Source organism: Megalobrama amblycephala, linkage group LG7 (assembly GCF_018812025.1).
Source record: "Megalobrama amblycephala isolate DHTTF-2021 linkage group LG7, ASM1881202v1, whole genome shotgun sequence".
Classification (NCBI taxonomy): Eukaryota; Metazoa; Chordata; class Actinopteri; order Cypriniformes; family Xenocyprididae; genus Megalobrama; species Megalobrama amblycephala.
Genome location: NC_063050.1, coordinates 5,648,172 through 5,658,882, shown reverse-complemented (window position 1 = coordinate 5,658,882; position 10,711 = coordinate 5,648,172). Strand labels below are relative to the sequence as shown.

Below are 10,711 nucleotides of genomic sequence, written 5' to 3'. Positions count from 1 at the left end.
GTCATTGCTGGCTGAGCCATCGGATTTCAACAAAAATATCTTAATTTGTGTTCTGAAGATTAACGAAGGTCTTACAGGTGTGGAACGGCATGAGGGTGAGTAATAAATGACATTATTTTCATTTTTGGGTGAACTAACCCTTTAAGTAAATTTCTGTAAAAATGTCACATGGGCTGTGAATTATTTTTCGTTTTAATTGTAAATACATGCTGACTAGTACATGTTGTAAATTCGACTTATCCCAGACAATGAAATACACACTTTTGTTTTGAAATACTGAACGTAAATCGTGTTTTTCCGCCGAAAGTCCATCATTGGGTCGTTCACACGTCAATCATCTAGCCACGCCCCTCTGGTGGGCGGAGTCTGCGCGGCCTGATAGTGACCTGATCGCTGCGCGTTCATCATCATCACACCGACACTGAACACTGCTGCAGCATGGACCGAGGATATTCTTCAGGTGAGTTTTTTTTACTCTTTCTTTATCTCATATAAGCATCTGTGTGTATTTAATGTAATCATCAGTATGCTGGAATCATGTTTTACTCTCTATTTGATGCTACGCAGTTCGATGATTCGTGAAATGGCGCAGGTCAAAATGAGGCGTAAACTCGTTTTAATCATTAATGCAGACTCTATTAGTGAATTAGTGTCCTTTAGTATAAGTATTTTCATTTTAAAGTGTAATTTCATCGAGATCACAGTGGATCTCATTGTTATTGTCTGCTGGCGGAAGTGCGCACACGAACGCGCTTTTAGAAAAACACAAACCATTATCGTATTGATGCTTTAATCAACATCATATCAAACTAATAATCTGTATTCTTCCGTTTTTGAGTGATAGTTTGTGCTGTGAATGTTGTACACGAGGCCTGTTCGCGCGCTTCGATCAATTCTGCCGTTTGTCGTCTAAAATGGCGAAGAATCACCATAATTTCTTGCATTAAACAGACACTGAGTGAAATGGAGGCGTTTTGTGTTGTTGTAAAATGGCTGCCGTGTTCATTCTGCTGCTCTATTGTTCGATTAATCGCCACGATTGAATAAAACCCAACAATACAGCTGATATCAGTGATAATCTACAGGATCTTTGAATGTAGTCCTCTTAAAGGAGCTCATGCTATTGAACTGTTGTGGATTGATCTCTCTCTCTCTTTCAGGAAAACAGACTGAATTATAGTTAACATGTCTGTAGGGCCTTTCTGTCCAATCAAATGTTCTTTTGAGTGAGAATGCCCCGCCCCTTATTATATCTGACTGGCTATTCTGATTATTTTTATTTCTGTTCATATAAATAAGGTGAAACTTGTATTGAACATCAATAAGATCTTTATAACAGTATAGCAGATACTTATACAGGTCAGGGGAGAGTATATATATATATATATATATATATATATATATATATATATATATATATATACACACACACACACACACTTATACTCAATGTTAAGGATTTTTCCAGAACATCCATTAATTTTTTTGTTGTGGGGCAAGTGAAAATTTTGGCGGGGCAAGTAAAAATTTTAACTTTTTTTCAAATTTTCACTTGCCCCATAACAAAAAATTAATAAAAGTAAAAGACAAGAAAATGGGCCTATAAAATAAGCATAGTTATTGTTTTCGTTGTCTTTGTTACATTTAACCTCAATAAAAATAGGGTTATGACACCAAAAGCTACTAGATTAACTTATATTTTAAATATTGTAAGACAAATAGTAAGTAATAATATAGTAACAAGTAAAATTAAGAAGAAGTAATAGCACAAATAAATACAACAGAACAAACAGATAAATGAAATAAATGGTGTTTTTCAAGTAGGTTTAAACAGATTTTCAGGTACAGAAATTGTAATTTAATGTAGATTAAACTTTATTAAAGTTAATCAGTTTACAGATGCATAAAAATGTTTTTAATGTCGAAAATATAAAACGTTAAATACTGTGGAATTATTAAAAAAACAAAGACACTTTAAATGTGAAATTAAACCCGCCAGTAGATGGCAGCGAATCACTGTTAATGAGCGAATCATTCAGATTCAACCGATTCATTCAAACGGCTGATTCGTTCAGGAAGTGTTGTTCAGAGACGGAAAACAATTCTGGAACTATTTTCGTAGGCGAAATACAGCGAAACAGACACTAAAATGTAAGTCGCTTGATATTAGGTTCTTCATTAAACTGTATGCTGTATAAAATCAATATTACATTAGTAATCATGCTAATATTTGGAGAAAAACGGCGCTCTTTGGTTAACTATATTAAATTATATAAATATGAAAGATATACAGGGTCATTTTTGCCCCTTATCTTGAATTCTGGGTCATTCTAAATGCATTTTAAGATTAAATCATGCAGTGAAAGCGTACACTTTAAATATGCGCGTGCACTAGGCTAACCTACTACATTGCGTGCACTCAATGGGTGTGTTTTTGTTTTTGTAAAGTGAGGGCCATCCTCGATAATATCAGATCGTTAAATCAAAAATTACGATATCATAGACGATATATATCGCACACCCTACAGCACTGGCCCGATCGGGCAATCGAGTGTCGTTCACACTGGCCCCGGGCCGTCGGTCAGTCCTTACTGTCGAGCCCTGATATATAAAAGTCGCCACTCTGTATCTGCCTAGGGTTTGAGTTATCAGCTGAATTGTTAATGATCTTGTCAGGTTTCTCTGGATGGGGAGGATCCGGTGGAGGAGGAGGAGGATCATCCAGAGGTGAGACGTTCTTCATCTTTGACGTGATTTACGTCCTTTAATCCTTGTTATCTCGTCCTGATGAACATGTGCTCCGTTCTGACCTCAGGCTCGGGCAGTTACGACCTGTACGGCTATAAAGACTCGATGTCCGGCGGCGGGTTCGGAGGGAGCGGTTACGGGTCAAACGAGCGGATGAAGAGAGGTCTGTCGGGAGGATCTCTGCTCTCCTCCGGTGCGACCGCAGACGCCGTCATCGCTAAAATCAACCAGCGGCTGGACATGCTGACGCAGCTGGAGGGAGGCATGAAGAGCAGCGCTCGCGGTGACAGGTAACGCACACACACACTCGAATGAGCGGCTGTGTTCATCAACACACACTTCAGACCTAACCTATCCTGTCTACTAATGTCTGCACAATTACACTCGAAATAGTCTAGAGTTCATTTCTGTTTTCTCGCATGTAGCACTAGTTTATTTGCTGATAATAGACTGTAAGACAAGATCCTGTCTAGATAGGGGTTCAAAGTATGAGCTAACATCAGAAGTGTTTCAGTTCGTGATTGTGCAGGTCTGCTAATGTTATCTCTCCCTTCAGATCTTTTCACCTGCTGTAATTTGATGGTTTTAAGACTTTCTAGATCTGCTCAAATTTGTCCCTGCGACGCATGTTCCTCTAAGATGTCGTCTTGTAGACTAGTCAGGGTAGACACCATATTGAATCATATTGTGAGTGAGGGAAAGACGTTCCAGAAATTGTTGTGAAAATGCATTTTGAATGTTGTGTCAGACTTACATTACTGTTCACGTTTTTAAGGGCTGGGTATTGACACAATTTTCACGATTCGATTACTGTTCACATGCTTTTGATTCGGTATTGATTATTTTTGGATGTAGTGTTTCAGTTTCAGCACATGGTAAATTTTCTAGAGGAAAAATCTCTCAACTAATGCTGTAAACTACACATTAGAGTCAGGCTGGTACTACTATAATAATACTGACGGTTAAATTAACTTAATATACAAACTTAAATTACACTCAATGATGTTTTATTATAAATAAAGTTCAGAATTACATAATCATATTTCTACTCCAATTCGTTTTTTTGAAATATAAACATTTAAATCGCGGCTGATTTATTCAAACATGCATTAAATATTGAAGAACATTAAAAATGATAATGAATATGTGACGGTGCATAGCTATATTTATCTTTCTAGAGTTCACTTTTCTAGCTGACTAATGAGTTTATGGTCACTGAATGTGTTTTTCTGAGGTAAATGTGACGTTACGTGACATTGAAGCTGTTTTATTGAGTCTTTCCGAGGTTGAAGCACTGATTGAGCGATTACACGAGACACGATACGGATTTCAGTAAGTTGTACTGTATATTTTAACATACCTTCAGATGTTCATGTTTATTTCGCTGTAACTGGTATTAAAGCGGAGGAGAGGATGATCACATGCTTCTCTTTAACTGAGGCGCTAAAGCGATCTGTCACGCCACATTAAACAGCGCCAAAACGCTATTTATTTTTTGAATCTCATAATAAGATGGACGTCATTTGAAATCTGAGATTTTGCTTCATATCAAAAGTAACAAAGATTATTGTGATTTATTGGATGGGAGGAGCTACATATTCTGCTCATTCATCAACTGAAAACAGACTAATCGATTCTTGGGATTTAAGAATCGATATCGTTTCGTAAAAATGAGAATCGATTAAAATCGAGAAATCAATTTTTTTTTTTTTTTTTACCCAGCCCTAAATGCTGTTCTTTTGAACTTTCAATTCATCAAGGGATCTTGTAAAATAAACTCAGTTTCCACAAAAATATGAACTGTTTTCAACTCTGATAATGTTTCTTGAGCATCAAATCATCATATTAGAATGATTTCTGAAGGATCACATGATGCTTTGATCACAGGAATAATTACACTTTACTATATATTCAGCTGTTCAAAATAGTTTTTACTGTATTCTTGATCAAATAAATGCAGACTTGATGAGATGAAGAGACTTTTGAAGGGTAGTATCCATCATCTCCTCACGACTTTTACATTTCTAAAAAGCTGAATGTGGTGTCTGCCCTGAGTAAGCTGTTTTCGATCATACTGTTCTTGTAAGTTTACACACTTTAAGCAGTCGCCATGTTTGTGTTAGTATGTAGTGACTCTTTTAAACGCACCCCTGACCATTTGAACACACAAAAACACGTTTCATCTTCCGACGGCCCAGATAATGCTAACAGACCCCAGAAGTCCCTCGAATCTCACTGTTTCCACCTCGTTGCCTTATATGTCCATCTGTGCAACCGTCATTCTGAAGCTTTTCCACAGCCTGTCTCTTCCCACAATGCACCTGAGAAACGGGGCTGTGGAAGGGCTTGAACGAATGAGCGCTGAATGATGAGTTTGTTTGCATAATGAAACGGTCATCTGAGACATGATGAAAATGCAGCCCATGGTCCCCGCTTGACCTTTGCTCTGCGCCTCCCTCCCTCTGCAGGTTTGACCAATACGAGTCTTTCGACTCGCGCTCCGCCTCCCTCGGCCCCCGAGATCTCTACAGATCCGGTAGCTTTGGTTACAGCGACTCCCGGGGCGACATGATGGCCCAGCGCGGAGGCGTGGGCTTTGGGGTCATGGGCGGAGCTGGAGGGGGCGGGTCCGGCTTTGATGGCTTCGGATCTGCCAAAATGCGGTCGAATCGAGACTCCGCCTTCTCGGGCTCCGGCTGGGGGGCGGGGCAGAGATCCCCGCGCAGGGGCGGAGCTTCCGGGGGCCGCGGCTTCAACCGCAGGCAGGACTCCTCCTCCTCCGCTGGCATGGGGGGCAGAAGTGGGCGGGGCGGAGGCCAAGGCCACTCCCCCGCCGGGCGAGGAAAGCTGCCCTCGCTGCTCTCCAATCGCATGTACCCCGACAGCGGGGCCTTCCAGTCTCAGCGCGGGCCCCAGGACTTCCGGAGCTTCGGAGGGGGCCCGAGGGCCAACCGGCAGCGCGGCCGCAAGAGACCCCTGAACCGAGTAAGTACCTCCCACTCCCTGCGGGGGGCGGAGCTGAGAGATCAGCGCTCGCCCCTGCACGTAGAGTCCAGTCAAGCGCATTCATCCCACCAACCCCTCGAGGAGCAGCAACCCCAGTCTGCCCCCATTTGACCTTTGACCTCTTACAGTTAGACACTGACAAACAGCACGAGGATAATTGTAAAGTGTCACATGATTACTGGCCAGTAATATGATGGGTGTGTTAAAGGGATAGTTCACGTAGCGCTAGGTGTGTTCGACTTTGGCGAGCGTTACCGTTTTTCATTCAATGCTAAATTTATTGCGTAATACAGCGTTTGTTTAAGATTTAGTAATAATAGAACAGTTCAACATAAGCCTGTACGACTTAAATACCAAAAAAGTGTAATCAGTTTGATAAATGACGCACCAGCTGACTGCTCTCGCTGTACTTTGATAGTCACAGTGCCTTACGTTAGACACAATTTCTAACCAGCATGCGCCGCGTGAAGTCGAACACACCTGCTGTAAGTCCTCATCATTGACTCACCTTCATGACTACACTAAAGGACGTGTCCTCGGATCTCATTTGCATGTGTAATGTCACGGCAGCAGGTGAAGGGTCAGCGCGACGGACAGAAGAAGAGGAAACAGACTCTGAGCGCCACCGACGAGCCCGAGTCCAAGATGGGCAAGACTGAGACCGCAAGAGAAAAGAGGGCCTCCGGTACGAGCACACGTGTGTCCGACAATCCCTTCTGATCTCCTGCTTTCTCCGCCCGTGTGTTCATAAGTGTGTTGTGTTTCAGATGCAGCCGCTGAGGAACAGAAGCAGGAGTCAGAGGAGGCGAACGCCGCCGCCGCCGCCGCTGCTGTAGGTCCACATTCATTTCTGTCGTCTGTCAAGAAATTAAATGCCAATTATAAATTAAAACCAATAATGTTTCTCTCTCTCTCTTCGCTCTTCAGGACAACAGACCAGAAGATGGAGGAGAGAGTGCTGGTGAGTTTCACTTTTAAGTAAATATTATGTCAAATAAATATACATTTCAGTGCCTAAATTGTGTGGCTGCCCTGCTCTCCTAAGATGCTGTCAAAAAACAAAACACGTTTTAGTGTAGTCAAAACATCGAGACACTGTAGCGCTCATGGCGTGAGATGCTGAAAAAACAATGTTCGGATGTGATGCAGCTGCCAAAGACGCGTGTTTGTCTGTCTCTCTCCAGCTACATCCAATCAGGACGAGGGTGCTCAGGCCAAGGCGAAACAGACTCCACCCCCTGCATCCAAAATCAGGAAGAGGAGGGGCTTCTTTGAAAGGTCAGGGGTCAAAGTGTCAGCTCACAGGTCAGGTTCTTTGCGGTCCATGTTCAGTGCGTGTACTCTAGGGCGTCTGTGACTCACCTGGGGGCGTCTCTCTCCCGTCCTTTCCAGGGTGATCTTCGCCTGCTCCGTCTGCAAGTTCCGCTCGTTCTACAGCGAGGACATGCACGCCCATCTGGAGAGCAAGTTCCACAAGGATCACTTCAAGTTTCTGTCCAATCAGCTGTCAAAGCCCACCACCGACTTCCTGCAGGTGCGTACGCTTCCTTTATAAGTGAACTGAGGCGTGGAGCCCAGTGTGCCGTCCCTGACGGCCGTTCTGTGTTTGTTTTGTAGGAGTATCTGAATAATAAGTTCAAGAAGACGGAGCAGCGAGTGAGTCAGATAGAAAATCACAGCGCCACCATCTGTCAGGTGTTCAAAGAGCAGGATCTGACGCGAGGTACGCTGCCGTTTCTGGAGTTTCTCTCAAGCGGCTAGAACCTCGTCACGTCTCTCATGGTGTCGTTTCCTGTCTGTAGATATCGGCATGGAGCACTTCATGAAGAAGGTGGAAGCCGCTCACTGCTCGGCGTGTGACGTCTTCATCCCCATGCAGTACATGCTGATCCAGAAGCACCTCAAGTCACCGGACCACAACTACAACCGCAAGGTACAAACATGCGTCAAATCGAAGCTTTCGATCTCCTCGTGAAATGCTGGTCTGACCTTCTGACCTGTGCGTGTCAGGGCATGATGGAGCAGTCCAAGAGGGCGAGTCTGTCCGTGGCGCGCAGCATCCTCAACCACAAGGTCATCGGCAAGAAGCTGGAGAGCTACCTGAAGGTTTGTGACCGCGCTCTCGTACAAGGCAGCGTACTTACAATTACTTTCTGTCAGCCATGAAACAGTCATTTGTTTTAACTTGACACTGCATCTTAAAATTGGGAATCTATTGGTGTAGCTTTAATCTTTAATATAAGCATTTATCTTTAAGATGCCAATTTCAAGGATACTTACCAGACGGTGGTTATAGTTATTTTTAGTAAACTCCTTAGCATATAAAAACAACACAAACCTTTTGTTGAAGGTTCTTCAATGCAGATACAGAGCTCTAGAGAGAAGAACGGGGAAGTCTTGTATACCCTTCTTGTTTATTGTTGTCTCAAACCAATCATAACACATTTTACCATATAAGGATCAGAAGAAATAGAAAAAGTGCCCAATTGTACTGTCTATCTAGACAAACACATTTGCACTTGCGCCTCACTTCCTTCGTGTTAGTTTCAGAAGTGTTTTTTAAAAGAGAACAGCACATGTAGTTTTTTCCACCGATGCAGGCTGTTTCCGGAGCCGTGCCGATGCACAATCCATGTAAAGATGATAATTCCACAAATAACTGCAATTGCAGGTTTCAAACAGAGGTGGCGACAAAGAGGCAAACCTTACGGACTGCAGTTTTAATAAAAATACAGCAGTTAGTTCACAGTACATTAATGTGAGCAAATACTACTCTTGATTTTAATAATGTATTGTACTGTAGTGTTTGGTGAGTGTCAGTTTTGCGTCTTGGTCAACTGCGCTCGATATACGCGTAACGTTCAATAATGCTCGATTCATTTGTCATTTCACAGGGAGAAAACCCGTTCAACGGCAGCCAGGACGACCAGGATCCCGAGGACTCCATGGTGATGGAGGTGTCGGAGGCCGATCTCACCAATGAGAGCCTGAATGAGGTCAAACAGGAAGAGGAGGGGCCTCAGGCAGAAGGGGCGGAGCCTGCAGCAGAAGCTGTGGGAAACGGGGAGGGGCATGATGAGGAAATGAAGATGGAGACTGGCGGAGCAGCAGAGGAGGCGGAGGAGGAGGAGGGCGTGGAGGTGGAGGAGGGCGTGGAGGGCGTGGAGGTGGGCGAGGAGGAGGCGGCGGAGCTCGCGGTCAGCATAGACGCAGGAGCGACGGGAGACGCTGACGCCGCGCCCGTCGAGTAGCCGTAAACTAAACAGCTGATTAGTGTTTGTTTGAAGAATCAGTTCTACATCCTATTCCTTTGAACTTTATATGAAATCTGACCCTGGGCCAGGGCAGAAATCCCAGAATGCACTCTGCAGCCTGAGGACCAATCAGAATAGACCAGTCGTCTTGTGTTCATCCAATCACAGGATTGCTCCGCCCTTATACGCCTGTGCCGTTTGGTCCGATTAGATACGCGCGTGCGTCATGTGACTGTTGATGTGCCTCTTGAGATTTCAGTTTGTCATGTCTTTACACGCTGAAGTAAAACGTTTAATTTCCTTCTTTTGATTTTTATTTTGTCGTTTTCGCTCGTTTATATCATTTGGTTTCATGGATGTGGCCTGTAGAAATTAAATGGTTTAATTTTGCAGTTTCCACTCATTGTTTTTTCTCTTGTGTTGAGGAAATAAATGTTTGTAAAGTCATTTGTGTGTGATGGTGGTTTCTGAGCGAATGTCGATGTTCTGCTGTAAAAATACAACATTAACAGGATATTTTGCTTTTTTTGTAGTCATTCTTTATTAAAGACCAACCATGGTGAAAATCAACTTTTTAATGTTGTTTATATGTCTGGTTTTTTTTGTTGTTTTTTTTTTTTAATATGCTTTCAGACAAACCATGTGCAAATGAATAAGTCAACATCATTGCTGAGTATTTTCTCTTTAAAACTGCAGTGAAAATAAAAGTCTCAAACCCAGTGTTGACGTCAACATAGGGGCGGGCTTTAGCATATCATTAACAGCGAACCAGGAGTCTGGAGAGAAGCCAGGTTATTCCGCTATATTTTTTTAATATGAAAAATCGTGTAGATTTTGTGGTATGTCTGCTGTATATTATGATGTTGTGATGAACTATATTTCTCCACTGAGTTGTTAAAGCGTTTAAATGTGAACACGGTTTGTGTAAAATTAGCAACACATTATTAGCTATTTGATAACACAGTCAAGCAAACTTTAATCATATTAATTACCGTTAAGTGTCCGATGTTGCAGCGTTTACCTCAGTAAACTGATCGAGTGGATCTCATCTCGTGCGAGTGAGTGGAGGCGGGGCTAATTAGCATATTAATCGATCCGCGGGTAATAATGAGGCAAGGGTGTCGAATTACATTCACGCTATTTTAAGGCATGAAAACGGAAAAAACTACGGGGGACTTTGAGAACAGCATGTTCTTTACAAAGAGACAAATTAAGTTCATTTTAATTCATATAATTTTATATTTATAGATGAAGTCGGCAAACATGAGCATAAATCTTGGTGTTAAAAAAATTGTCAGTGTTTCTGAATACTTATATTTATTTATACATTTATTTATTTCAACATTTTTTTATTAATTATTAAACAACATACAGGGGATACATGAAATAGACTGAAACAAAATACAAAAAAGATGTATAAACAAGCAAGCAAATATAAATAAATATATAATAATAAAAAAACTTTCATTTTCAGGAAATACACAGGAGGTATTTTAATGAAATCATAATTTTGTTAAGCAGTTTTAGCAGCTTTCTTGTTGAATGATGAACAAAGAGTCACAAAATAGTTTTAGATCAATACAGAAAAGCGTAATGTTGGGCTTACAGTCAGTAACTTTACATTTATGAAGATGAAATAGGTCACATATAGTTAGCAATTTTAACACAGTGTCCATCTCCTTTGACCCTGTTTCCCACATCAA

General features: G+C 42.0%; 1 protein-coding gene across 2 annotated transcripts; it reads left to right on the top strand.

The window, feature by feature from the left end:
* The first annotated feature begins 324 nt into the window (after window positions 1–324).
* Window positions 325–9,455, top strand: akap8l (A kinase (PRKA) anchor protein 8-like). Of its 2 annotated transcripts, none has more exons than XM_048195680.1 (13): window positions 325–460; window positions 2,677–2,727; window positions 2,816–3,038; window positions 5,217–5,733; window positions 6,325–6,439; window positions 6,522–6,586; window positions 6,682–6,715; window positions 6,939–7,059; window positions 7,147–7,288; window positions 7,372–7,477; window positions 7,557–7,687; window positions 7,765–7,860; window positions 8,649–9,455. In XM_048195680.1, exons 1-13 carry the CDS (start codon window positions 439–441, stop codon window positions 9,003–9,005), a joined length of 1,980 nt encoding a protein of 659 aa, XP_048051637.1. In that variant the 5' UTR covers window positions 325–438; the 3' UTR covers window positions 9,006–9,455. The 2 variants fall into 2 exon arrangements, with proteins under 2 accessions (XP_048051637.1, XP_048051638.1); XM_048195681.1 differs by having other exon boundaries at window positions 326–460; window positions 6,939–7,032.
* Window positions 9,456–10,711: the final 1,256 nt, after the last annotated feature.